The sequence below is a fragment of the Manis javanica genome, chromosome 3, assembly GCF_040802235.1.
Source record: "Manis javanica isolate MJ-LG chromosome 3, MJ_LKY, whole genome shotgun sequence".
Lineage (NCBI taxonomy): Eukaryota > Metazoa > Chordata > Mammalia > Pholidota > Manidae > Manis > Manis javanica.
In genome coordinates, this window is record NC_133158.1 from 1159067 (window position 1) to 1186092 (window position 27026).

At 63.0% G+C, this 27026-nt stretch overlaps 2 protein-coding genes across 12 annotated transcripts; both read right to left on the bottom strand.

Moving 5' to 3' along the window:
- Positions 1-1322: 1322 nt before the first annotated feature.
- USP19 (ubiquitin specific peptidase 19) lies at positions 1323-12214 on the bottom strand. 10 transcript variants are annotated; one of them, XM_036994243.2, is made up of 28 exons: positions 12042-12175; positions 10361-10620; positions 10077-10115; positions 9777-9905; positions 9560-9693; positions 9179-9481; positions 8867-9083; positions 8584-8740; positions 8416-8487; positions 8184-8299; positions 7861-8081; positions 7587-7782; positions 7373-7506; positions 7122-7280; positions 6922-7032; positions 6381-6491; positions 6205-6306; positions 5440-5580; positions 5235-5353; positions 5014-5151; positions 4630-4943; positions 4411-4521; positions 4107-4323; positions 3881-4033; positions 3630-3790; positions 3374-3552; positions 2425-2466; positions 1323-1815 (listed from the first exon to the last, which is right to left on the bottom strand). In XM_036994243.2, the coding sequence occupies exons 2-28, from the start codon at positions 10482-10484 to the stop codon at positions 1699-1701; spliced, it is 4017 nt and encodes a 1338-aa protein (XP_036850138.1). In that variant the 5' UTR covers positions 10485-10620; positions 12042-12175; the 3' UTR covers positions 1323-1698. The 10 variants fall into 10 exon arrangements, with proteins under 10 accessions (XP_036850138.1, XP_036850143.1, XP_036850141.1 ...); XM_036994244.2 differs by lacking the exon at positions 1323-1815 and having other exon boundaries at positions 1960-2466; positions 4630-4715; positions 4797-4943; XM_036994248.2 differs by lacking the exon at positions 2425-2466 and having other exon boundaries at positions 7861-8075; positions 9179-9478.
- A 135-nt stretch (positions 12215-12349) lies between these two features.
- On the bottom strand, positions 12350-23507 carry LAMB2 (laminin subunit beta 2). Of its 2 annotated transcripts, none has more exons than XM_017639629.3 (33): positions 23372-23507; positions 23195-23280; positions 22904-23082; positions 22682-22817; positions 22529-22602; positions 21953-22141; positions 21799-21862; positions 21365-21567; positions 21160-21280; positions 20653-20841; positions 20282-20461; positions 20049-20161; positions 19708-19787; positions 19501-19633; positions 19208-19366; positions 19005-19132; positions 17354-17486; positions 17049-17241; positions 16831-16974; positions 16417-16648; positions 16183-16346; positions 15879-16103; positions 15573-15790; positions 15367-15463; positions 14907-15279; positions 14629-14813; positions 14312-14553; positions 13885-14233; positions 13326-13533; positions 13108-13249; positions 12849-13025; positions 12602-12761; positions 12350-12522 (listed from the first exon to the last, which is right to left on the bottom strand). In XM_017639629.3, exons 2-33 carry the CDS (start codon positions 23277-23279, stop codon positions 12386-12388), a joined length of 5412 nt encoding a protein of 1803 aa, XP_017495118.3. In that variant the 5' UTR covers position 23280; positions 23372-23507; the 3' UTR covers positions 12350-12385. The 2 variants fall into 2 exon arrangements, with proteins under 2 accessions (XP_017495118.3, XP_017495119.3); XM_017639630.3 differs by having other exon boundaries at positions 23367-23389.
- Between the last annotated feature and the right edge of the window lie 3519 nt (positions 23508-27026).

Below are 27026 nucleotides of genomic sequence, written 5' to 3' on the forward strand. Positions count from 1 at the left end.
GGTCCTGCAGCCAGGCCTGTGCACAGGCTCCTGGACACAGGTGGACACTGAGCACAGAGGCAGCAGAGGCCATGTGCAGATGCCACAGAAGGGCAACGTGGTAGCGTCAGGAGCAGCAGCAGGGCTGTTGGGCAGACAGAGCCCTGGACCAGTGCGTCCAGCACATGCAGCCCGTGGGTGGCCGCTCAGAGCCCACGGTGAAGGCCCGGCCCAGCCCCATGGCAGCCCATGTCCAACGGGCCCTGCAGCAGCTTACTGCACCAGCACACAGCTTGGCAGTCCCACCAGTTCTGCAGGGTTCCAGCTCTCCAGGGGCCTCCATGACCAGCAGCCCCCCGTGGCTCTGTGCTGTTGTCCTAATAGGAAAAGTCCCATGTCATAGGGCTAGCTTTCTCCAGTAGCTGCTCCTTCAGCTGACCACCCCCTGACCTCAGCCGAGGCTGAATGCTACCAGCAGCGCTAAAATGCTAAGCTTCTAGTAAGACTGGCCCCATGGGCTTGGACACAGATGCCCCTGTAGGGCGGCCAGGACCTGCTCCGCACCTGCCTGCCTCACACTTCCCCACCCTTCTCGGCTTATCAGAGCATTGCCTCATGAATACCTTTGCTACCCATGCCCCTGGAGCTGGAGATGCCACCCCTACCCCCAAGAAATCAGAGAAGAGTGGCAGCATTACCCACAAAGAGAGGCAAGGGAAGGCTTCTCCCAAGATGTGCCCTTGCTATAGGTGTGTGCAAGGTCAGGCACTCTCAGGCTGGGACAAGCCACGCGCCCATAGGGAGCAGGGGGGACAGCCTGGGGCAGTTCCAGGAGCCCTAGTCTCAGGGACTTGTAGAAGAAATGGCCTGGCAGGACCCTGCCATGCCCTCCCACAGGAGGTCACCAACCAGCTCTGGTGCTCTCTGCCTGTCTCCCTGCTGCACGAGGGCTCCTTCCCCACAGCAGGTATTTTCCTGCTCTGCTCTCTCCTGAGGGCTCTGCTCTACAAACAAGGGAGAGAGTCCCGGCTGCCAGCCCCAGGCCTGTGCCTCTGCCCCCTGCTGTCGGCTCCTGGAGCCTCAGGATCATCTACCCCTCGGATGTGAGGTTCCAACAGTGACACCAAGCAGCCACTTCCATGTGGGACCCAGAAACAGTGGGGTCAAAGGGCAGCAGGCAAGACCCAGACAGCTGATGGCACCAGGGGCCTCATGACACACACGGCCTGAGCTGGGACCCCAGCATCTCTCCTGAGAACACAGCATGCCCAGGGTCTGTAACACACACCCCCAACCAGGTTGATGGGGAAGGGAGGTGGCCACAGCAGCTGGGGCATCACACATTTAGTCTGCTTATTTATCATTTATTTTTAAAATATATTTAAACAGCAGCAATCACTTCCGAAATGCAAAAAAAAAAAAAAAATTACAATTTTTAGAATAAAATTATAATGTTTATAATGTGAATCAAAAAGGAACAAAAGTACAACCAAGAATCAAATCACGCAGCACTGGGGATGGCTGGAGAAGCCAAGGCCCACCAGTTGTGGGGTCAGCCTAACAAGGGTCCCAACCTGTAAGGTTCCCACCCTCAGACTGCGCCTCCCAACTCCCCATCAGTGAAGCCAGTGTCCTCTGGGTCAGAGGAGTAGAAGCGGCAAAGGCTGGCTGGCCCTCGGGGGATCCCCAAACCCAGTACCCCCACCAGTCAGGGACCTGCTAATCGACCTCTTCCATGTTGCTGTAGGTGGGGGCTGGGCGGTCCACAGAGGGGGCGAAGCGATCAGGGGCTGTCCGCGTGGGGGCCACCTCGGGGGCCTGGCCAGGGCCTAGTCCCTGCAACAGAATATGAGGACAGGGGTTGGGCACTGCCCAGTATGCTGCCTGGCATCCCGGGGGTGCTGGCTCAGAGCCCCAGCACCCAAGGGAGGGCCCCAAGGCAGGCGCAGACAGCAGCAGCATTGAGACAGAGAGACGAGATAGGGCCTGAACAGTCTCGCTTTATTAACACTTTAAATACAGGAAGCTGCTTGGGTGGGGCTAAGCCCCTGCCAAGGGTCAGAGCAGCAAGATGAACGGACAGACAATGAGAGTTCCCCACCCTAGGATGCTCTGCCCCCGCAGGAGCCACAGTCCCCACCCTCTCCCCCAAGATACACACACTGAGGCCCAAGCCCAGAGCTGGTCCCACCACAGAGGCAGGCACGGCCTGGCAGCTGAGCAGGTGGGCCAGCACATGGCAGCTGCCTGCAGGCAAGCTCATCTCCAGCGACTCTGGGAGACCAGAGGATAGAACACGTTGAGCACAAGAGCCACCAAAGCTGCCATGGTGCCCAGAACAAGGTACCGGAGGCAGCCCTCATCTGCTGTGGTAGGGCTACGTGGTGGGGGGCCCACCCAGTCCTGGGACCCCCAGGAACCCAGGGGTGCAGGCCCCTCAGGTACCGGCTCCTCCTCGGCCTGCAGCTCCTGCCAAATCCGGGAAGCCTACAGTGTGTGGAAACGGCCATCAGCTCCCAGGTCGGGGGGAGAGGGGGGACCCAGTGTCCCCGAGACCCAGGCCACAACAGTCCCGCCCAAGACAACTACCATACATCCCAGGCGGAGCGGCAAGGTGGGCAGGCAGAAGCCAGGCGAGCCAGTCAGAGGGCAGCCTGGACTGAGAGCCCCGGGGGAGGCAGATGCTGATGGCGTCTCAGCCTCCCAGGGGGACTTCCCATTTCACGAGCAGCTTCCCATGGTAGGGCCGGTTCTTAGCCCAGGCCTCCCCCGAAAGGGACTGGCTCACGGGAGACAGAACTGCCAACCCTGGAGGGATGCCCCGCTCCTGACAGCCTTGTCCAGGCGCCAACTATGTCTTCTGCGGGGACTTCTCTGAGCCTGAGCATGGGCTCAGGAAGGAGAGGACAGCAAAGCAGAGACTGTCCAGAGATATGCCCGGCAACCAGGCCCACATACCCCATGTCAGTGAAACAAAAGACCCCAGACGCTCAGCGGGGACAAACGCCCACCTGGGAGAGGGCACTGGCCACCCTGGGCCGAGGCCAGCCTGCACAGGCCCCATCCAGAGTGCACCCCAGAACCCAGGGAGTCACAGGGGAGGGTGTGCAGCTGGCGTGTGGGGGTGCACGCAGAGGAGGGCTGGGAGAGCGTCAGGCAGTCTCTCCGTGGCACCCTGCCCAGTACGGGTCAGAGCAGCTACATGGCTCACACACACCCCTTTTTAAGTGTCCCCATAGTACAGGGAGCCTTCAGGCTCAGGCTCTGACATAAGAGGACCCCGTCTGTGACTCTCATGACTCCTAAGGCTTCAGGGGCCAGTGGCTGGAGGAGAGGAAGCTGCGCTGCATCCCTGCCCCTCCCGCGGGCCCGCGAAGCCTTCCCCACACCTCACCTGGCTGGCGGCAGCCTCGGTGGCAGGGCCCAGGTCTGGGTGGTGCTCAGAGTGACCTGCCCGAGAAGGCCTCTCCACGGGAGAGTTCCGCTGGCGGTAGAAGAGTACGTAGGCATAACGCGTCACGACCTGGCTCTCATCTACTGTTGTCACTGTGCTGTCATCAAATAAGCGCCAGCCTGCCACGAGGTGGGAAGAGTATGACTGGCTGCCCCGCCGCCCTGGCCACCCGTCCCACTGGCTGCACGGGCCTCACCCACGTCGCTGCGCTGGCTGCTGCGCTCACTGGGCAGGCGTGCACAGGCCGTGTAGTGGCCACCAATCATGCCTCCGTAGTGGTTGATGACAGCATACAGGTCGTAGCTGGGCAGCTGCTCCTCCTTCTGGCCGATGCAGAACTTGCTCAGGTCCAGGTTCCTGCACCCCAGCCAGACAGGCAGGACAGTGAGCGGGGGACCGGGAGGCCTGCCACAGTGCCTGCCCCACCTGCAGCCCAGCCTGACGCACCTTACAGGGAACTCCACCAAGTCGTTGATCTTGTCGCGCCAAATGAAGCTTCGGAAGGAGAAGCGCTTCAGCTGCACGATGAGCACGCTGGGCAGACGCCACAGCAGCAGCTGCTTGGAGGCCTCACGGTGCTGCTTGCACTGTGGGCAGTACCTGCACGGACATGGGCATCAGGACCGGCGGGCAGCCACGCCACCCACCACCACCCACCTGCTGTCCTCCTCACCAGGCCTCCTCAGGTGCCAGCACCTCGGGCCGCGTAAAGAGGTTCAGGCACTGGTCCAGAGTGAAGTGGCCGGCACGGGCAGCCTCGCCAGCAGAGCCGGGGTCCTCAGCACATTCTAGCTCCTTCGAGGCCACCAGCACAAACTCCTGCAGACGCTCGTTATTCCGCCAGACGAGGGCCAGGCTGCAGCCCTCACCCAGCTCCAGAGCACTGTCTCCTGGAGACAGGCGGGACCGGTGTCACACAGCCGCGCAGAGCTGCCTGCCCAACCCATCCCCGGGACCCCGCCCACGGCCCCAGACACCTTTGTCCTCTAGCCGCTGCTCCCGGTTGGATGCGTCAATCTTATAGATTAGGAACTGCGGCGAGTGGGCATTCACAGCTTCGCTTGGGTGTTGGTACCCGGGCACTGCAGCTGTGAGGGAACGTGATACCAGAGCTCCCCTGCCTACTGTCTGCCAGGGTAGAAGCAAGCCCCCCCACTTACCCCCACTAGCCACAGAGCCTTTCTCCAGGCTCTTACCTTCAGGCCGGGACACCCGCTCACCAGCAGGCAAGGAACCAAGTTCAGCAGGCCCACTGGCCAGCAGCTCAGACGCAACTCCACTGCTGCTGGACACAGGGCCCCGATCAGGGGCTGCCCACGCCCGGGGGGCCCCTGCGTCCCCCTCAGCCACAGGGGTCACTAACTGGAGCTCAGGTGGCTGAGTAGGGTCCCTCGCGCCATCCCCAGCCTCCAGAGAGCCAGTGGAGAGCAGCGTGGTACAGCCAGGGCTCTGGGACTCCAAGGCCACACGGCCGGGCTGGCAGGGAGGCTGGAACACGCTCACAGAGTACCTGGCAACGGCAGCAAGGCACGTAAGGACCCTGGGGCATCCCTACCCTGCCCCAAGCCCTGAGCACTCACCGGGCATAGCCCTCTAGCAGCTGAGCAAGACGGGCGTAAGTGAGGCGGGAGGCAGGCACGCTGACCAGGAAGGGGTAGCCGATGTTCTCAGGGCGGCAGAGGCCCTTGTGGTCAGTCCAGTGGGTTTTCTGGCAGAGCCTGGAGGAAAGGGGTGGTGAGGGGTGGCGAGGGGCGGGCGCAGCCAGCCCCCCCAGGGGCCCCTGTGGGCACACAGGCCTTACTGGTTGCAGTAGCCCACGCGGTAGCACCGGGTGCAGCGCTTCAGCTTCTCATCCTCAGGCTGCTGCTTCCGCTGGCAGGCTGCACACTTGGAGATGGGGACGCTGAGCACCTGGGGGCGCTAGGGAGGGAGGTCTGGCTCAGCAAGGCCAGGCCAGGCAGGAATGCCCCCTCCCAGGGCGGCACCTAAGGGCTGGCCTTGCTCACCTGCTGCACCTCTAGCACCACCACCCGCTCCTTAGCCAGCTCTGGGGACAGCAGCTCAAAGCACAGGAGCGTGTCAGATGGGGACACGGTGTCCAGTGAGTGGGAGGGCAGAAACACACGATGGAAGCGATTCTTAATCACCTGGGGACAGAGCACACAGGTCCCGTGTGAGGTAAGCAGGTTCCTAGCACTGCCCGGCAGCCGAAGGAGAAGGCTTGGCCCTGACCTTGGGTCTATGGTGGGGAGATGGGGGGGAACAACTGTGGCCTCTGCTGGCACCTGCCTCCATGCCCAGGGGAACAAGGAGCCTGGCACATCCAAGAGCCTGAAAGACCAGGTCTCCAGCATCAGGGCCCTGCACAGGCTTCACGGTGGTCGTCAGAGAGGGTCGCCTGGGAGGAAGCACCTCCCCACTTCCGCCTGACCCCAGAGGAAAAGGGCCCTGCAGGGCGCAAGCCAGGAACCTCTGAGAAAGACCAGCCCTGAGACCTGGAGTGACATGAGGGCTGGAGCCCCACACCGTGGAAGGCCAGGCCTGAAGCTCAGCACACTGTCTGAAGAGGGAAAAGCAGCCGGGCACCACCACCCACAAGGAGAGCATGACGGCAGCTGAGGGCGCCACTGGCACTCAGCCCCGACGCCTGCTGTCCCCCAAGAGCAGGCCACAGTGTCCGTGTGCACGCATGAGGATGTGTGCATGTCTAGAGGGCAGTGACCACGAGCGTGTGCACGCGCTGCTGATAGCCCAGGGAGGGACAGACGTGCCTCAGCCAGACGCAGGTTCTCCGGCTTCACGTGGACACTCTGAGAGAGGGAGTCTAGCACTTCACTGGCGCTGGAGTTCTCCTTGCTGACGCTCACCAGGAACTGCGAGGAAAAGAGATCCAGTGGGGGAGGCGGGCCAGCCTCCATGGCGGCCGGAGGCAGGGCCTACTCCTCACCTTGACAGGCTTGCTGTGGGGCTCCCGGGCAAAATAGAAGATGGGGAGAACCTTCTGCTTCTGTGGCAAGGGCACCGGCAGGTAGAGGAATGGGTCAAAAGTGATGGAGACCTAGAGATGCACAAGGGGTGCTGAGTGGCCGCACAGGGGTGGGGGGCAGAGCACCTACGCCCAATCCAGTCCCTGAGGGCCTCGCTGCCAACCCACAAACTCTGAGGCTGGACAACACTGGATGGGCCAGGCAGACCACTGGGAGAGCACAACCCCTCTTCCTACCTGCCTGCCCACTTTGTCGGTCTGCTCCACACTTGGACGCCCCTGCCGCACAGCCTAACAGTCCCTGAGCCCAGACCCCCTTCCACCTCGGTCAGGAGGCCTCCAGGCCTGAGCAGGCAGCCCACCTCGGAGCCTGAGGCTGCGGTCAGCTTCTCCACCCAAACCTTGCCCTGCAGCACCCAGGGGAGCACATGCCTCCGGCCACAACTGGGCCAGGCTGGCTGGGCCAAGCAAGGGAGCCTCCTTCCAGCGGGGCCTGTCACACCTTGGCACACACAGGGCACACGAGCTTCGACTTGTACTGGCCCTGAAACAGGTCCACGATGAAAGAATCGTTCCTCATCTTATGCCGCTGCCATGCTTCCTCTGCCACCACCTGAGGACACAGTGGTGAGGGCCGAGGGGGCCTGGGGACTGCGACGTGCACGAGGCATACGTGCCTCTGCCCCCAGCCCTGGCCCCTACCTCATCAGGCCGCCCGTCCGAGTCCACAGTTTCCGTATAGGGCTTGTTCTGGATGCGGTTCAGGTCCTCGTGCAGCCCATCCAGCAGGAAAGCCATGAACTCCTGGGCGTCATGCTGTGCGTAGCCCGTGAACTGGCTGGCCTTGCTGGCCACAATGGCCTGGAGGCAGGGCCGAGACGTGAGCACAGAGCTCTGGGCACATGGGCCCAGCTGGCTGCCCTCCCAGTCCTCGCCAGGCCAGCCGAGGTCACCTTCAACTTGGAGGGCTGGAAGGCATGGTGGGTGCCCTTCCACAGCGCCCGGAGCAGCACAGCAAAGCCGATGGCCAGACGCCCACCGGTCCCCAGCGGGTTATTGTAGTTGATCTCAGCCTCAAAAGAGCGATCTAGGGACAGCAGGCAAGGCAAGGTGAGGGCTGGGAAGCCATCCCCCTGCCCAGGCCTGGGCCCCCAGCCCCGCTCTCACCATGGAAGAAGTCCCGGAGCTCCCGGGTGTTGGACAGAGACTGGATGACACTGTTCATGAAGCAGGTGTTGCCCAGGTTGACAAGGCCGGTGAAGCCCGGCGGGCACACCTTCTTCTCTTCCTCCTCCTCTTCCTCCACGCTGTCTCCACTCACAGGGCTGTGGGGCATCGGAGGCACCATACACGTGGGTTTGGGCTGCGGAGGCAAAGGAAGTGTGAGAGCCCACCCTGGGCTCTCCGGCCCCACTCCTGGGCCCAGCCCTGGGGTTCTCACCGAGGCCAGATGCGGCTCTGGCTTCGAGGCTACGTGCTCCATGGGGCTGCGGGCTGCCACGCCGTCCAGCCCGGAGTCCTCAGGCCGAGCCTTGGCTTTGTCCTTTTCCACAACCCGGGCTTCCTCCTGACCTGTCAGTGGGTGGGGGGCACCCCCCGGTGGGGTTGAATCCAGAGGGGTTGGACCTGTCGGCACGGCCACCTTTGCACCACCCACTGCACCTTAAAAAGGGGGAATGAGGAGGCTGGTGGTTAGCAGCATGTGGCAGGAGGCAGGACTCCCGGCAGCCTGGGCTGGACGGCAAAGGGAACTCGCATGCAGACCTTGTGCAGCTGGGGCCTCCAGGCCCCCCCAGCGCTGACTCTGCCGCTTCCGCAGGCAGATGTCGATTCGAGAGGCTGTGAAGCAGAAGGTGCACTGTTCTGGCACAATCAGGTTCCTGAGGGAAAGACTGAAGTCAGAGACTTTGGTGAAGTGCAGGGTGTCGGGCTAGATGGGCCAGGGAGACCGAGCCCAGGGAGGGACAGGCTCAGTGGTGGGTTGGGCACCACCCACCTGAGCTTCACCTGCCAACGGAAGATGGTTTGGGGCCCGCAGCCCAGATGAAACCTCAGGAAGTTTCCATCCCTGAAGCAGAGAAGAGGCAGGCCAGGAGGAAAAGCGTGAGACGCACCGTCCTGCCGAAAGCACACTGGCTGCCCTACCTCCTGCCTGCTCACCCACCTGGTCTGGAAGATAAGCGTGAAGTCCTGCTCACGGAAAAGCACTCGGGAGGCATCCCTGCAGATTTCCTTCACGTACACGTGCACCACCATGGAGTCTGGCCCCTTCTCGTACAAGTTATTCTTGACAAATGCCAGGTTCACCATGGACTCAGGCTCTATGTTGAGACCACAGCTCAGCATCACCCAGGATAAGCTCCAGCCTGCCACCATTCTCCCTACCCACCCACCAGCCTTGCAACCCAACCTAGGGATTCGCTGCTCACCCCCAGCCCCACCCTTACCATGCGCCAAGGCTGTAGCATCTGCTACCACTGCCATCTCCTCTCTGGGACAGCCACCTTTCTCAGGGTCTCTGCTCTGGGCCATCGCTGGGGAGACTGGTTCGTTCCTGGCAGACACTGCCTTCCCTCCTGCCAAAAGTGCTAGATCCTCCTCTGAGCCCAGGAGGAAGGTCTCAGGGTTCAGTGGTGGTACCTGGAGCTGTCCCTCGGCCTCAACCTACTCATGGCGAGAGCACGGACATCAGCCCTGGGTCTGGTGGGGGGACCCCCACTGCAGTCCACACCAATGCCTGCACAGGCAACCCCCCTCACCTGGGTGGCTGGCTCAGTCAGGAAAGGGGGGGCATCACCCTGGGGTCCAGGGCCATCTCTGGGCCCCTCCCCCTCTGGTGCTCTGAGGAGATGTACAGCCCTCTTGGCACTAGGCCCTGCCTGGGCTCCAGGACCAGCCCCAGCGCCCACCTCACCACGGCCCTGGGCCCGCTTCTGGTTCCGGGCCTCTTGCTTGGCCCGGCGGGGCTCAGGGCCTGGTTCCAAGACAATGGAAGGTGGCTCCTGTCCATTTTCCTGGCACTGCAGCCCTGGCACCAACTCCTGGGTCCCTAGAGGTTTCTTCTGCCAAAGATACAGAAGTCAGGCCCTGTCAACTACAGTGGATATCCCCACCCTGCCCTGCTCTGCTCAGAAACCTACCAAGAGAGAAGGCCAAGTGAGCAGAGGCACCTTCTTGAGCAGCGCCAGCTGCAGGAGGCTGCCTTTGTGGGCTTGCACTTTGGTGCAAGAACTTTCTATCTCGGCGTAGAAAACACCACGCCACTGCTGACCACCTAGAGACAGAGTGGTGGTGATAAGCCAGAGTGGGAGACAGAGAAGTCAAACATGCTGCAGGGCTCAGGGGAGATGGACGCACCTGGAAGCTGCACCACACAGTCCGTGTCTGTGAAAGCAGTGTCCACTTCCTCTAGCCGCAGGGGGCCTGCTCCCACCCGCAGCCTAACAATGACCTCATCTGCACTCTGCCTCCAGTCGAGCAGCAACTCTGTAAGAGCACCAAGAGCCTGTGAGGTCTCCAGGAGCTCTGACAGGGTAAATGGGAACCAGAGGCCCAGCCCTAACGGGGCAGCTCCAAGGAGGACAACAACCCCAGCGCCCCTATGCCCCCGACACTCCAGCACCAAGAAGGCCTCATCCCTCACCCAGAAGAACTCACCATCTTTGGTCTGCTCCCCCTGAGAAGCGACTGGCAACGCTGACAACAAAGAACAGGAAAATAGCGATGGGGAGGTGGCCTCCCAGACCCCCCACTGCACAAGCACCATCCTCAGGGTCCAGCCAAGTACCCAGACCTCAAAGCTGAGGCTGTGTCCAGCCTGAGGATCCCTCTCAGCACCAGACCAAGACAGAAGAAACAGCAAAGAAGGCATCTCCCAAGCCCAGTCGGTTCGCTCAGCAGGCAGGGGGAGGGCCCACAAGCACTCCAGAACGCCACTGCACCTCTCCCGGGGCCGCCGTCCTTGCTCTCCTGGTTCACTCTGTCCTTCTGCTGCTTCTTACTGGTGACCTCCTCCAGCCCTGGGGGTCCTCTCCTTGGGCCCGTGGCACTGGTCCCGCCAGACATCTTGAGCCGCTTGGTTGACAGCCAGAGTGCCCCAGGGTCGGCAACAGCGTCTGGGTCAGGGCTACGGCGCTTTCTTCCTGGCCCAGCTATCTTGGCAACCCTTTGTGACCAAATTCTCCAGCAAAGAACCGACAGCCTAACAAGAAGGGATCAGTGATCACTACCAAGACTTGACAATTTGCCCCTGGGTTACAGCCAGGGCTCAGCAACCCAAGATGCCGCCAACCTTACGGGGCAGTCTCTCTCCACCACCTGACACAGCCCTGGACACCCTCACACTATTCTGAAGAGGGAATAAATAATGCAACCACTTCTAGCCGAGCCTGCTAGAGGCCTGCCACACAGACCCACAAAGATGGAGGCCTCGCTGAGGAGGCGCCAGGCCGAGGTAGCCATGGCCCGGGACAGGCTCCTCCACCAATCTGGAAGGCAGCTGTTGGCTTCAGCCCACAGGGCTGGCGCTCTAAGCAGTGCTCACTTTTCTCTCACTCTCACTGGCTGCTTAGTCACCACCTGAGAAGTAGGAGGTGGAGGAGTAGGGCAGAAAAGGAGACAGGGAGCAGGAGGACAAGGCTGTGGCTGTAAACAGGCCCAGCCCAGGTGCCACCACTGCCCAGGCAAGGTCCTGGGGCTAAGGCACCCCACCTGCCTGCACGTGAACTCCTACCCTCCACTGAATCTGTTTTTGTGCACTGCTTGCTTTTTCCCGTACATCACCAGAGGGCTTCCTCTCTCCAGCTGCTGTCCCAAGCAAAGAGGGGCTTGCAAAAACTGGGGTAAAAGGGTATCCAGATGTCACACTACCCTTTCAGCAGCCACTCTGCCCCAGAGCCAGGGCATCCTGTGTGAGACTGCAGCAGACATACCCTTCCTTCCCACGTCCACTCACTCATCAGCTTTGAGCTAGAGACTTTCTACCCAGCCTCCCACAGACCCACCAGTGAATCCTAGGTTGTTTCTCCGTTCAAAATCAAGTTCTCAAAGCTAAGATTAGGGTGGGAGTGAGCCATGGATCCGGGACCCCTGACAGCCTCAAGCCGGGTCTGAGACAGCAGGGCAGTGACAACTCTGTTGTTGTGAGGGGCATCCTTCTAAGGGTTAGAGATGGGACCGGTGGGCCGTCTCTTTAATGACGAGACCAGAGCCGAGGAGCGACCACCTTCCACCTCTCTGTACCCAGGCGCCTGCGAAGGCCTCGTCCCTCCCCCATCCTCCCGAGAGTATCGTTGATGCGGGAAAAGGGCTGCCTAGAGACCCACGCCGGCCTCATAAGGCCGCGCGGGCATACGGACCACAGACGAGAGCCTCGGCCAGGTTGTGACCGCGCTCCAGCCTCAGAACCCTGGGCCCGCCACTCCCTCCTCCAGGAAGCCTCCTTCGCTCCCGTCAGCCCTCTCCAAGGCGAGAGGCCAGGCCCGGGAGCAGCGAAACGGCTCCGCCTGCACCGGTGGGCCTGGCACGCCGCGGGGCCGAGAGACCCAGGCTGGAACGGCCCGTGACCTTGAACAGGCCTCCCTCCTCCGGCCAGACCGGCGAGGAGCGGCGCGTCCCACTCACCGAGAGAGGCCGCCGCGCCAGCCCTCCCCGGGCCCTGGCAACACGCTCTCGGTTCCGGTTCCGGCGGAGGTCGGTTCCGGTTCCGGCGCGCCCTCCCCGTCCCGGCGCCGCCGCCCAGGTGCCGCCGCAGCAGCCGCCGCCGCCGCCGCCGCCGCCGCCGCCGCCGCTTGTTTTGTTCCTACTCCGAGGGCTGCCGCGGCGGCTGGGCCGCGACCCGTGACGCACTTCCGGCGGGCGCGGCCGGGTGTTGGGGGCGGGGCTCCGCGCGGCTCCACCCCAGTCCCCGCCCCCAATCAAGAGTCCACACGGCGGGATCACAGCGTTTATTGGGGCTTGGGGGGCGGTCATTGGCAGGTGTTGTAGATCTGCACCTGCAGGTTGATGGCCTGCAGCACGCTGCGCATCCTGGCCTCCAGCCCGTCCAGCTGCGTCGCCTTGCCCTCCAGCGCGCGCTCGTTCTCCGCGTAGGTGCCCTCCAGCTCTGGGAAGACAGGGCTCCGCTGAAAGGGCCTGCTCCCGCCGCCCACGCCCCTGGCGCCCGCCCGCGCGCGGGTCCTCACCGTGCAGCCGCTGAAGCTTGTCCTGGGCGGCCTGAAGCAAGGCCCGGGCCTCATCCCGCAGGTGCTCTGCCCGCGCCTGCGCAGCCAGCACACCCTGGGCCTTGCGCTCGGCCAGGGCCCTCACCGTCTGATACTGGTCGCCCAGCGGACCCTGCAGCAGCTGCGGGAGTAGAGGGCCAGGTCAGCGTGCTGGCCCAGTGGAGGCCAACCTCTGCCCCCATCCCCAGCTGGCTCTGCCTCAGCCCACCTGCTCGGCCTCGTGGGCGCGACTCTGGGCACTGCCTGCTGTTTCTTCAGCGCTGGAGGCTGCCAGGCTATTGCCTGCGCGTTTCAATTTCAGAGCCTCCAGGAGACCATCCAATTGCTGAGCCCGCTCGCCTGCAGAGCTCAGCACCTGCTCTGCACCTGCCATCCTCTCCTGCACCTGTCATGGGTGGCCCGGGGTTAAACAGGTCTATAGGACATGCCCATAACCTTGCCTCACTGATGTCCCAGAAATAGCACACCTGGTGCAGGGTCTGCTCTGTGTCCTGTGTGTCAGCCACCGCGCCCTGGATGGCGCCCTGAGCAGCACCCTGTGCCCGCTGGGCCTCCTCCAGGGCCGCCTGCACTCTCTCTGCCCTGTGTTTCTCACCCTCAGCGCGGCTCCTGGGGAAGAGAGGGAATCAGGGCCTGCAAGTATCAGGACCAGCTGTCAAGGAGGGGGCCAGGGTGGGGGTCGGACCATGCCCGCCGTGCATCCTGCAGTAGCTGCTCTGACCGACGCACATCGCCCACAGTTCGCGCCAGGATGGTGTCCACGTCTGCCAGGCTCCGGACGCGCTCTGCAATTGCGCCCGCCAGGTGCTGGATCTGCTCAGGTGACGCTGGGATGGAAAGCTCTAGCACCCGCGTCGCCACCATCTCAATGCTATCAGGATCAGCCCCCTCCTCTATGGCGACACAGGCAAGGGGCTTAGGGACACAAGATTCTCCAGCATGGGCATAGCAATACGATCTTGGGGTATGGACTTAGGGACCACACATGGCATATGGGTTTGGTAATAGACACAAGGATATGACCACAAGGACAGAGACTACACGGGGCACAGACTCAGGGTCACGGACATGGAGACCACATATTGGCAGGGGCTCAGGGGCTAGACACAGGGTCATAAACACAGTTCCAGTGCAGGCCCTGGCCCAAGTATGAACCCAGAGACCCAAGTATGAACCCAGAGACGCAAGTATGAACACAGGCACAGGGCAAACAACCACACTGCCTGGGCCACCGGGAGGCTCACGGCTGAGGAAGTCCTTCACGCTCTGGATAAGTTCCCGAAGTTCCCGGTCAGCCTTCTCCACCTGGCTCCTAGAAGCATTGGCCTTGTCCAGAGCCGCCTGGGCCCGCTGCTGTGCCTCGCCTGCCTGCCGACGGCTCTCAGCCACCTGGCTGAGGATGCTGCCACCTTCAGCCAGCGCACGCTGGAGCTCTGCCTGTGTGTGCCGGGCTCGACCCAGTGCCAGCTCCGCCATGGCTACTGCCCCGTTGCAGCTGAGGCCCCCACAGCGGAGCTTCCCATCCTCGTCCCGACAGCCGGCACCGCCGCAAGGGCTCGCAGCACAGGGCACATCCCCCGGGGGCCCACAGACCTGCCAGGTGCAGAACAAGTCAGGGCCTTGTGGAAGACACGGCCGCACACCCACACCTCACCCCACACTGTGGCTCACCAGCTCATTCACGCCTGTCAGGCTCAGGGTATGGGCCCGGGCAGAGAGCTCATCTAGGGCCCGCTGGTTGGCCATGTGTCTGCGGTCAAAGTCCTCCCTCCAGGCGCCCATCAGCACTTCTGTCCGGTGCCGGGTGCCTGCAGAGTTGCTCACTAGGCTGGGCACTGTCAGGGCTGAGGTATTGGCACGACGTTCAGCCTCTGCAGACAGGCTGTGAGCATGGCGGATGCTGTCATAGGCACCTAAGTTGGGCAGAGGCAGATGGTCAGCTGAAGGTACCCTAACCCTGGCCACCACCTTGCTGGCACACAACTCACCCAGGAAGTTTGAGTGCTTGAGCAGGTCCAGGTGCTGGTGGAGCTGCCGCAGGGTGAGGTTGAGTGCAAGCCCATCTCGCTCCAGACTGCTCAGTGCATGGTTGGCATTGAAGTTCCCGTCCTGCACATCTGTCAGCAATGCCTCCAGCTGGGTCAGGTGCTCGGTGGCCTCCCCAATCTCACGCCTACACCCGTGGGGAATAGCATTTAGAGAGACTTCAGCCCTGGTCCATGGCACCACTGCCCAGCACACCATGTATGTTCAGGCCCCTCCGCACCGCAGCTCCTCTGTAGCCTCCACAAGCTGCACAGCGGAGGCAGCAGAGGCGTTGCGAGCTCCCACGATTCTCTGCACAGCACCCAGCTTCTCCTGCATGTGCCAGAAGCTGCTCTCAAAGGCACCCAGCACGCCCGTCTGCTGCAGCTTCTGTGCCCGTTGCTCCAGGCGCCACGTACTTGCAGCCAGGTCCTGTACCACGCGGTCCCAGTCCCCGAAGCATGCGTGACAAGGGTGGCAGGCAGGAAAGACACCCGAGAAGCCACGGGCACACTGGTCACAGCGCACACCAGACACGCCTGTGCGGCAGCTGCAGTGGCCTGTGGTGCGGTGACACTGAGGTGTGTCTATTCCACGAGGGTCACAATCACAGGCTGCCAGAGAGGGCAGACCACAGAGTAAGGGTGCGGCAGAGCACCCTGGGATGTCCCCGCCCACCCTGGCCCAGCTGGCTCCCTCACCCCGGCACTGCAGCCCAGGGTCTCCCCAGTGCAGCTCCTCACACTCAGAACAGGTGCGCCCACCAAAGCCAGCATGGCAGCGGCACTGTCCTGTGAACTAGAGTGGACGCAGGGCAGAGGCCAGAGCCTCAGTCAGGGACTGAGCTCCCAAGACCCAAGGCAAACCATGGCCCACCCACCCAGGGACCCGCAGGGCAGTCCCCCACCTCATTGCAGGTGGGGCCTCTGGCTCGGCTCGAGTGGCAGGCACAAGGCTGGCAGCCATGGCCACTGGTAAGGTTCCAGAAGTTGGGGGCACAGCGGTCACAGCTAGGCCCCTGGACATTGGGGAGGCATGGGCACTGCCCACTGCTCGGGTCACAGCTGCACTGGTCAGCAGACAGGCACTGCTGGGGATCTGTGCCCAGCAGGTGGCAGATGCAGCCTGTGCCAGCCAAGACAAGCACACAAATCAAAGGAGGCTTGGGCAGCTGGGCCCTGCCCTGGGGATCCCCTCGCAGTCTCACACTCACGCTGACAGCTCTGTCGGGCAGCCTGCCCATGGAAGCCAGGCTTGCAGCGGGCACAGTGTGGCCCCTCCGTGTGGTGTAAGCAGCGCAGGCATTGCCCCGTGCGGGCGTCACAGGCATCAGGGTCCGTGGGGTCAATGTTCCCATTGCACTCACATGGTCGGCATGAGCCACCAGGCCTTGATGGGTCCCCAAAGTGCCCAGGGGCACAAGCGTCGCACCGTGGCCCTGCCCACGATCAGGGGAGGCATGAGCGCCCAGCCCAGCCGCCCCGCCTGGGTCCCCAGCCTGTGCCTCACCCACACACCTGTGTAACCCGCTCTGCAGAGGCACACAATCTGCTGGGAGTAACCATCCCGATGGCAGGAAGTAGCAAAATGCCGCCGGCTCCCAGGGCCTTCGGGGCAGGGGCAGGGCCGACACTGGCCCCCAGCCACCAGCCGTGGGTCCCCGTGGTAGCCAGCAGTGCACCTGCCGGGAGGGGCAGCAGAGGTGTAGTCCCCGGGCACCCGCCCTGCACCCTCTCCCGGCCGCGGCTCACCTGTCACAGTGCATGCCTGAGGTGTGGTCGCGGCAGCCCTGGCAAGTGCCAGTGTGGGCATCACATTCGTCCGCATGCCCATTGCAGGCACATGGCCGGCATGTAGGGAATCCCCACTGGCCACGCTGGCAGCGGTCACAGCGAAGCCCAAAGGCACCAGCACGGCAGGGGCACTGCCCACTGGTTCCCTCGCAGAGCCCACTGAGCGCCCCCTCGGGGCTGCACTGGCAGGCTGGGAGCAAAGCAGAGGCTGAGCCCAGGAGGGGCTTCAAGGGGGATCTGGGTGGGTCAGGGTAGGAACTTCCAAGGCCCCAGGGCTGAGAGTCTGGGGTCCAGCTCAGAGTCAGAGCAGAGTGAGGGAAGCAGTAGCGGGGCGGGGAGGAGGTCAGGAGGCAGGAAGGGGCGGGCAAGTACCTTGACAACCTGAAGGGCCAAAGCCGTAGTAGCCAGGGGCACAGAGGTCACAGCGGCGCCCAGCCACCGCGGGCTTGCACGGGCACTGCCCGCCGTGGGGGCTGCACTCCGAGCTCAGGGAGCCCTGGGGGTCACACTGACAGGCTGCGGGGGCAGGAGGCCCAGGTCAGGCCCAGCGGCCAGGCCCCCGGCCCGCAGCCCGCCTCGTGGGCACTCACGCAGGGCGCCTCCGTAGAGCAAGGAGGACAGGCTGGCGAGGAGGGGCGCACAGGCCTCGGGGGTGCGGGCCTTGCTGGGCACCAGGCCCTCCTCATGGCAGCGGTAGTGCTCGAAGGTGGCCTTGCGCTCCAGGGCCGCGGCGTCGCCCCCGCTGAACACCTCCAGCGCCAGCGCGCGCGGCAGCACCACCAGCTGACGGGTGGTGAGAGGGGCTCGGTGGTGCCCTGCAGGCCTGCCCAGCCGCCGGGGGCCCACCCCACAGGCCCCGCCCTCTCGGTGGGTGTAGGGACAGGGGACCGCTCACTGAGTCCACGAGCAGGCTGGGTCCAGAGAAGGGGGCCTCGGGCCGGGCACTGCCCCCTGCTCGCACCAGCTTCAGATGCAGCTTGTAGGAGATGCCAGGCTCCAGGCAGACAGGTCTGGGAAGCACCATGTGCCTGGGGGGCAGGCAGGGACAGGGACGGGGATTGCCCAGGGTCCCTGCGCCCCTCATCCTGGGACTGCCCTCCCCCACGCCCTGCGCTCAGCAACCAGACCACCAGCCAAGGCAGTGAGGCTGGGCCAACATCCCGCAGGCTTGCCTCGTGAAACCAGCCGCCCGTGTGGCCCGGGCTCTGTGAGAATGCTCCACGCAGCCTGCCAGCCCACAGCAGCTCCCAGGCACAGACACTTACCATTTCTCCCCAAGGGCCTTCCGTACTTCTTCTGACTTTGACCTCCCACCTTGACCTCCAGCCAACGCTCGTCTTCACCAAGACTGCGTCACCTCCCCGCCGCTACCCCTTTCCTGGGTCATTCCTGTCAGCCTGCAAACCGTGCTAGGGCCCTCTGAGGCTCTGAAACATCCTGCCCTCCGTCCCTGCACCTCCTCATGCTGCTCCCCCTCCTCACACTCCTGCCCAGCACACTCCCCAGGCTGGGCTACAGGCACTGCCTCCACTCCGACCTCCCACTCCAGTGGAGTCTTTCGCCCCACGTGCTGTGGAGACACCCCTGGGCCACAGCCACCAAGGACCTCCATGTAGCCAAGCCCAGCAGCCACTTCTCATTCTGATCTGTCCCAGCACCCTCCTTCCTGAGATGCATCACTCAACTCCCAGACCCTGTCCACACCCCAGGTTTCCCCTACACCCAGATCCTCCTCTACTGGCCTCCAATGCATGAGCAACCCTAGAGCTTGCTTCTGCTCCTCTTTGCTTTCCTGGTCATTCCGTATAGACACACCTCTTTGGTGACAAGCCCCAAATTCATATCTCTAACATGAGCACTGCCAGGCCCGCCCAAGCACCTCAGAACTGCTTCCCTCTCCATGGCGGTAGAGGCCACCCCACTCCAGATGCCCAAACCAAAAACTCCAGATTCATATTTCTACTTTCTCTCCTATTTCTACTCTGCCCGTAGAACTCTCTGGAACCTTCCTCTTCTCATCACTTCAACTGAGACACGTCTGTGCACCTGTGGTGGCACCACCAGCTCACAGTTTTCGCCCCCAGTGTGTCCTCAGGGGACCTCTTTCAACACAAGTGACAGCTAGCAGAATGCAGGTAGTGGCTGCAGCCAGGTTCACGAAGCTATTCTCTCTGCTTCTGTGTGTTTGGATATGTGCATGATATGAAGTTTAAAAAGAAACAAAGTGCTGAAAAAAAAGCTACCCAAATGTTACCAACAGCAATCAGCCCTGTCACACGTGGGCTCGGCACCCGGCCCCGCCCCCTGCTGTGGGCGCCCCTGACAGCGATGCTGGATGGCCACCCTCACACCCCTGCCATGGCCTCTGAGCTTGGACCACTGCAGAACATGCCCTCTTCCTACAAATGCCAGCCTCTAGCCAGTCCACACCCAACAGCACCCACCAGACTGCGCCCAGGGAAGGCTTACAGGGGCTCCCCAGAACCCTGCACGGAGTTTGGGGCTGACCCTCACGCCCACCATAGGCGCTGATCTGGTGCCCTCACCTGGTGTCTGGCTGCAGGGTCCCTGGGATGTGGTCATCCTTGGGCAGCACGTGCCCACACAGGCCACGTGCAGACACAGGCCCTGGGCGCTGCACAGTCAGCTCCAGGTCTGCCCACTGCTCGGGGACCTGAGGAAGCAGGCTGATGGAGGGGACGCTCCTACCCTGAGGTTCAGCTGTGGGTCAGGTGTCACAGAGTCTCACCTGGGGCTCCAAGCGTAGCAGGATGTCGTAGTCCATGGCTCTTGGCACAGAGGCCACCAGGAACTCCAATGCCTGGCCTTCCTGCAGCCTAACAAAGCCCAGGCCTGTCCAGGATGGTGTCCCACCAGGGGTCGCCAAACGTTCCACCACATCCAGGGCCTGGGAGGCAATACAGCGGGCTGGGGCTCAGGCGAGGAGCCGCCCCTGTGCTGCGGCCTGTCCCTGCGCCCCGGCTCTCCCCGAGGCCCTGCCCCGGGCTGGATACCCTGCCCAGACGAGGACCTGCCTGGTACCTGCCCCTGGGTGTCCTCAGCTTCCCAAGTTAGGTGGTCAAGGAAGGGCCGGAAGTAGCCCGGCTGCACCTGTTCGCAGCGACGCCCCACCATGTGCGGGCGGCAGTGGCATTGGCCCGTGGCCTCATTGCACCTGGGGAACACAGTTTCTCAGTGAGGAGCCCTGTTCTGCCCAGCCCCAGCCCCTTCCAAGGCCCCAGCACTCACTGGAGGTCCGCGGAACTGCCCACATCGCAGTCACACGGGCGGCAGCCAAGCAGGTCATGGCTCAGGCCCCAGTGGCCAGGCTGGGGGAAAGGAGGTCACTGGGGGCCCGAAACAGACCCCCCCTCACCCCCCAGCAGGGAGTCCAGCTGTGGTGCTCAGCCTCTACCACCCTTGGTGAAAACAGGGTCCCTGGACCACTGGCTCCCACTGTTGGCCTCCCAGGCCTGAGGCCTCTCAGCCAGGGCTGTACCCTAAGCCCTCACTGAGGTGCAGACACCACCCCCAAGCCCTGTGCTCAGAGATCCATGCAGGGCCCCCAGCCCCAGGACCCCCCATCGCACCAGGCAGCGGTTGCAGCTGTGTCCAGTCACTAGGCGCTTGCAGAAGCAGGTTCCACTACTGGGGTCACAGGGGGTGCTCCTGGGCACTGTGCCCCGCATGTCACACTGACACCCTGTGGGGAAGCAGACCTGTCAGCGCTCTGGGGGGCTGTGGCAGTGCGCACCTTCCGCTGGGTCAGGATTAGGAGGTCAAGGGTCAAGGTCAGCGTGGGGACCAGGGCAGAGGCACCTACGCCGGCAGCCTACAGGGTCACTGGCGCTGAGCCCAAAGAAGCCATCTTGGCATTGCTGACAGCGAGAGCCCACCACGTGTTCTTTGCAGCGACACTGGCCCGAGACCAGCCCCAGTGCGGGATCATCGTGGGGGTCACAGCGCCCACCGTCTTGGGAGCCCACGGGGTCACAGTCACAGGCTGTGGGCCAGAAGCGGTTCAGGTCACCCTGTCCACCTAGCCCAGCACCAGTCCCCTCCCAACCCCTACTCTGGATTTCCAGGCTGACTCCCGGTCTGCCCCCAACACAGACCCTGCAGGCCGGACCACAGTCTGGCTGCCCTGCTCCTCGCCCGCTTAGCCCTCCCTCGCCTGGGCCAAGCCCAGCTCACGGCGGCACACCGCTGGGTCCCGCAGGTCCTTGGCCGGGTCCCGGTAGAAGAAGGGACGGCACAGCTCACAGTGGCGTCCGGCTGTGTTGTGCTGACAGGTGTCACACACGCCTCCACTCACATTGCCAGACGCCAGGTACAGGGCCATGTCGAAGTGACAGCTGTGGGCATGCCCGTGGCACTCGCACTCTTGGGGAGAGGGGGAAGGGCAGGGACTGTGTCTGAGGGCAAGGGGTGTAGGAGGCCCCACTGACACCTTAGGTACCTGCCATGGGCTAGACATTGTGGGTGGGGGCTCAGAGACTTTAAGGCCTCAGCATCACCCTGGACCCCTACCCAAAGCAGATTGTGAAGGAGGGTTGAGGGGGTCCCCAGGGCCATGAAGGACTCCTGGACACCCTCAAACACAGCCTGGCTGCTAGGGGCTTAGCCTACTGGCCTAGGCTCTACCTAGGCCCCAGCCAGGCCACAAAGTTATGGGGCGCAGGAGGCCAGGGGCTCACTCACTCTTGCAGGCATGACTGTGGCCGTCCTCGGCCGGATGCCAGGGCAGATCATGATAGAAATCCTGACACTGCTCACAGTTGAGGCCACGGGTGTTGTGTTTGCAGACACAGGCCCCGTGAACCTGGGAGGGGGCAGGCAGGTGGTTGGCGCTGTCCGGCCATTCCCGCCCCTGCCCCCAGCCCCACTCAGGCCAGCAGTCCCTCACCATGCCCTCAGTGTGGGCCGGTGCCCCGGGGGCGGGTGCACACTGTGAAGCGTGTCCGTAGCAGAAGCAGTTGCCACGCACAACCAGTTCATAGAGGGCATAATAGTACTTCTCGCGGATCTCCCGCCGCGGGTCGAGCAGGTTGTCCCCCAGCGTGTGCAGCCGTGTCAGGTTCACCCGCAGGCTGGTGATCTTCAGCAGGTCTAAGTGGGCCAAAGGTTGGGGGCCCGCCAGCCAGGCAGACTCCTGCTGCCCTGTGCCCACCCAAGGGCTGCAGCTGCCAAGGTCACCTTGGGAGCCCTCCCATCTGCTGCTATATGAGCTAAATTGGACTTGGCACCTGCCCTAGAAAGCGGCCAAAATAGCTACTGAGGCCTCAACTAGTCACCAGCCGGACGCTGGGGCTGCGCCAGACTCCAGGGTGGGACACTCACTCTGGATCCGGGAGCTGTAGGGGTCTGGGATGGGGATGGCAGGGTCCAGCACGCGATATATGACCTGGAGGGGCATGGGGTCATAGAGGCACTAGACCCTGCCTCAGGCCCGCCATCCCCCACTCCATGCCCGAGTCTGGACACCAGCCCTCACCTCGCCTTCAGTGGACGGCTCGATCTCTGAGTAGCGGGACTCACACACTACATCATCCCAGTGTCGAGGAGGGGCTAGTGGGACTCCTGGGAAGTCAGCCCCGCAGTCATAGGAGAAATATCGGTACACGTGCCAGGTGCGTCCGAAGTCAGCTGAGCGCTCCACTAGCATGGCAGCAGGGCGAAATGTCTGGTGGGGGCATGGCTGGTCAGCAGGAACCAGGACCCAAGGCCAGCTGAGCCCCGTCGAGAGCCCTGCCCAGCTGGGACCAGCTCTCAAGCAGCTCATGCGCAAGTGGGGGTGAGCAGTGGCAGGTAGCTACTCCAGTGGGGGGCTCAGGGTCATGGGGCACAGGGAGGCTGGGCCTGCTCCAGCCTGGGATTAAGGCAGGGTGTACAAAGGCATGGGGGCAGAAGGCGGCAGAAGGGATGGGTGTGAGGGGGCCTGTCGTGCAGCCAGGGCACAGTACGTGAGCTCGGGGAAGCAGGCTGGGGAGCTGGGATGGCTCAGGAGAAACGCGGGGCTGCGGGGGGAGCAATCGGGGAGACTCCAGCAGCTTCCCAGACATGCAGGCACCTTGAAGGTCATAATGAGGTGAGTGAAGTGGAACTCAGCCTCCAAGTCCAGCTGGATGGTGACCATGGGGACACCTGGGGCAGGAGTCAGAGGTCAGGGCCTTGAGGCCACTGCGGTAGCCACACCGATCTCATGCCCTACCCACGGCCTCACCGTTCTCTGACTGCCACCAGGCCGTCCGGCGCTGTGGTGCGAAGCTGGTAACCACATTCTGGATGCCATGACTGTTCGGATTGTCTTTAGCGGAGAAGGGACGCCGGGAGTCACACAGGAAGCACTTCTTCTCATCCTGGGATGGGTCAGGGTCAGGCTCAGTGCCTCACCCAGGCCCAGCCCTCCATCCTGACCTGGCCCCCACCCCAGCCCCCACCGCACCTGCAGGTGGCTAACGATGCAGTAGGGCTGGGGGCCGTGCAGGCCACAGGTGGACGAAGCCGTCAGTCTGTTGGCACGGCCCACCAGCAGGTCCCCCGTGGCTGGGTAGCAGCTTCCCCGGGAGCAGCCTGGCACCTCCAGGGCCGGGGCCGGGGCCGGGGCCAGGGCGGTGGCCAGCACTGGGAACAGGGGTCAGCAGTCCTGCTGTGCTCCCACCCAACAGCCCCAAGGCTGGCTGCCCCGACCCACCGTCACATCCCGAGACCCCCGGCCTCCACCAGGCCCCCTCACCACTCAGCAGCAGGCCCAGTCGAAGCTCCCAGGGCGCTGGCCAGCCCTGCGGGTCCCCTCCTCGTTCCCCTGAGGCCCGCTCCATCCTGAAGAGGGGTGGGATGGGGATAAGGGGAGATGAGAGGTCTGGGCCCGTGCCCACCCACCCGCTCCCTCGGGGTTCCGTGAAGACCCTGCCTGTGTGGGTCCTCGGCTGAGTCCCCACTCAGTCCTTGGTCTGTCGGGAGGTCCCTCCACCAGCACAGAGTCCGACTTGGAGTGAAGTTGGGAGGCAGGGCAGGAAGGAAAGCGTGGGGCGGATCGGCTCTCAGGCAGGAGCGCAGCGCTGCCCGGAGGTCCCCTCCCCCGCCTGCTTGGGAACAGCCCTCATTCTGGATCCTCACAAGCAGACCCTTCTTGTCACTCACACCCAGACCCGGGCAGAGCCAGGGTCAAGGGGCTTCAGGCCACCAGTTAGCGGGGCTACCCAGTGGGGGGCATGGCAGGAGAGGGGTCTGACCTTGGAGACCTCAACTGGTCGTGGAAGCTAGCCTTTGTCCCCAGAGCCCCAAGTGCTGTGGAAGCCACCGTCACCAGGCTGTTCAGTCCCAGGGCTCCAGCATTCGAGGGGAGGCGGGAGGGCATGTACTCAGGGATGTGGGAAGCTTTGGGACAGTGCCGCCCAAGGGACTGGGCGAGATGAGGGTTGGGGAGATGGAGAAAGGCTCCAGGGGCTCTCCAACCTCCCTGCCACTGCGGCAAGCGGACACTGGACGTACCAGCTCAGCTCAGCTTCCTGGTGTGGGCGCTGGGCTGGGTGCCCAGGGCAGACTGGAGCAGCAGTGAGCGAATCCAGGTTTCATGGCCATTCATCCGCCCCGGACCTTCTGGCCTGCCGGGAGTGCCAGAACCAGGCTTGGAATGCGGGCTGCTGAGCGATGCCCCACCCAGGCCCCTGGGACCTCGGCTGTCCGGTGAGGGTCTGCAGGGCAGCAGGCTGCTCTGAGCTGCCACAGCGGTGCCCACCTTGTCTGTGGCTGGGTGGAGAGTTCCCAGAACTGCAGGCCCAGGGGAAGAGGCTGGGGGTTCTTCCAGGGATTCCCCAGGCTTCTTAGGAGAGAGAGCCTGGGCAGGCGCAGTCAACCTGCTGGACTTTCAGGGTTGCCAGGAATTACTCAGTTATCTGGCATAGGGTACTCCGGTCACCTGGGGGTCATGTAGTCAACCTGGGGTGCTCAGGGATGCCAGTGGGTCTTGAAGAGAAGGATCTGCCAGGAGCATCAGTTGGGCCTTAGGGTTGTACATGATCTCTGGTTTCTCAAGGTCAGAGCAGCACTGGAGGACAGCATGAGGTCAAATGGGGATCACCCAGGGTCAGAGGGCACTCAGTCTCTGGTCTCTCAAGGTCAGATGTTTCCTGGGTCACTCTGAGGCACGAGGGAGTCTGGGGCCCTGTTCCTGGTGTCCAGAGACAGTGGTCAGCAGGGGACATACACCTTGAGCCAGAGGCTTCCGGGCTCAAGCCGCTCCAGGGCTCCCAGGCAGCCCACTTTCTGGTCCCGTGCCTGCTTGTTCTGTGCCAGGTGGCATTCCAACCCTGGGGAACAGGTCATCTGAGCCAGGCTATGACTTCTGGCCCTCATACCTGTCTTGACCCTGACTCTGACCCCAGCCCTAAATGAGTTCTAACCCTAATCAACATTTGACCCCATTCTGAATTTTGACCCAGCCCTGATCCCTACATGAATCTAGACCTGACCTGGGCCCAACTTTGACCCTCCCACACCAGCCCTGCTCTGACACCAACCCTCGGATCTGACCCTGACTCAACCCCATGGCCCGGCTACACACCCTCCAGGCGGCTCCAGCGGCTCCACTGTGCCTGCTCTCTGCATCCAGCGCCATGGCCACCAGGCTGTGTGTGTCCTCCTGCAACCCTGTCACACCTCCCTGGGCCACCTGCAGCTCCCAGAGCAGGATGACCTGAAACCCCACCCCTCCTGGACCCTACTGCCCCAAATACTGCTGCCCAAGATTTCTGGAGGCAGGGGGGCTTTAGAAATCAGCCCAACATAGACCAGTCCCAGCCTAAAGCCCATTTCATACTGTTCCAGGGGTCCTCGAGACCCCAGTGTCCACTGCCGGCATCTGCCCTTGCCCTGGCCCCCCAGCCACATCCATGGCATATGCTGCTGCCTCCTGGGTCTCCTGGGCCTGCTGCTAATGCAGGGCCAGACGGGCCCTGAGAGTCACAGCTGCACTGAACAGATGCCTCAGGACTGGGGTCACATCCACCCAGTGTCATCTGGGCCATGTGCCACGCCACCTGAGTCAAAGGTCTGGGGATCACAGGGAGGTCACAGCAGGGCAGCCACTAAGTAGGGTGTTCACATGGTCAGGGTATTAGGCAGCACTATGGCATCAGAGCAGGTCAGAGATCTCAGGGGTCTGGGGACCCCAGCAGCCCCTGGACAAGAGGTGTGAGGGGGCAGAGGGGTGTGGTGGAATCATTTCCCGCAGGCCGTTCCCCGTGGTGCTGCCTGCAGCCCTTGCTCTGCAGCCCCTGTATGAGTTTCCAGCCTCAGCCAGAAGCCCCTGCCCCGTCCTGCGCCCCGGCTGAGCCCTCCCTGAAGAGGCAGCTGACGAGCGGGACATCCCTTCCCCCACCCCCAGACCCTTACCTCCAGCCTCCTGGGCTTTCTCCTGGTCTGCTGTGCACACTGCATTGCACCTCCAGCTCTGGGGCAGCTCCAGGGCTGCCCAGCGCAGGGGCCACCTTGGATCTGATGACGTGGGCAGAGAGTGTCCACCGCTCTACCTCAGGAGCCGAGCAGCGCCTCCCAGGCTGCCACCCTGCGGCCGGCCTGCTACGCCACAGCTCCACTCCCCTTGCATCTGCACCTTTGTCGGTGGGGGTCAGCATAGGGACCTTGGACGTGAACTCTGATCCCTGCCGCAACAAACCTGGGCTCTAAACTCTCGCTGACCCTGCCTCTGATATGACCGCAAGGGGCACGTAGCTGCGTCGGAGGCCTCCAAGCACCAATTGTTACACTTTGAGGATCTTGTGAACCTGTTGTTAAATGGTAGGAATCTGGTTTACTTGCTCACACCATGTGAGTAACTATGGACACTGACAAGCACTAGAAATCAGGCCCCCAACCCCAGCCAGTTGTTAGGCACTGACCAGCACACCAGGCTCCCATCTGCCTCTGGCCAGCCCTACTGCATATTCCTCCTTCTGGAAAGAGGACCATGGCAGTATGCTGGTGCCACCTTCCCTGCCCTCGGCCATGGACACAAGCAGACATGTACCCGAGAGGACGTGCTACACAATCTGCACGTGGGCCGTGGTTGCCGCACCCCAGGGCCTCCATGATGCCACGTCTCCTGGGCTTGGATTCGCATGGAGCTTGCTATGGCCTGGATTTGCTGCAGCTGGTGAGGGTGGGTCAGATGTGGTATGTGTCTCCCGCAACCACGTGGCAAAGCCGTGGCCCCACGTGAGCCCCTGCAGCTCCCGCCCATGGCCCCCGAGGCTCTAAACCGCTGCTGCTGCTGCTCCATGTCTGTTCCAGGCTTTGGGGAAGTTACAGGAGGCAACCAGAGCCCACCAGGCAGAGGGCTGAGGGCAGGGCCCCAGGGCAAGAGGGAGCACTGCAGGGCACAGGAACACAGGCCAGCTCTGGACTCTGGAGGCCTATGTTCCTGCCACTGTGACTGGAGACCCAGTGAGGAATGCATACCCCAAACCCTACTGCCCTACGCTCACGTCCCCTGCAGCAGAGCACAGAACTGCCACCGGCCCCTCCAGCTGTGACGGAGTCTCTGCAGCAGCAGGTGTAGCATCTAG

Coding starts and splice junctions, on each gene's coding strand:
- USP19 (XM_036994240.2), bottom strand. CDS start 10,484: ATGTCTGGCGGGACCAGTGCCACGGGCCCAAGGAGAGGACCCCCAGGG. Junction 8,488..8,583: donor ACGCTTATCTTCCAGACCAG/GTGGGTGAGCAG, acceptor TCTCTGCTTCAG/GGATGGAAACTTCCTGAGGT. Junction 5,152..5,234: donor CGCGTGGGCTACTGCAACCA/GTAAGGCCTGTG, acceptor CCTTTCCTCCAG/GCTCTGCCAGAAAACCCACT.
- LAMB2 (XM_017639629.3), bottom strand. CDS start 23,279: ATGGAGCGGGCCTCAGGGGAACGAGGAGGGGACCCGCAGGGCTGGCCA. Junction 20,842..21,159: donor CCACAGTCATGCCTGCAAGA/GTGAGTGAGCCC, acceptor CCTCTCCCCAAG/AGTGCGAGTGCCACGGGCAT. Junction 13,250..13,325: donor CAGGATGCACGGCGGGCATG/GTCCGACCCCCA, acceptor TCTCTTCCCCAG/GAGCCGCGCTGAGGGTGAGA.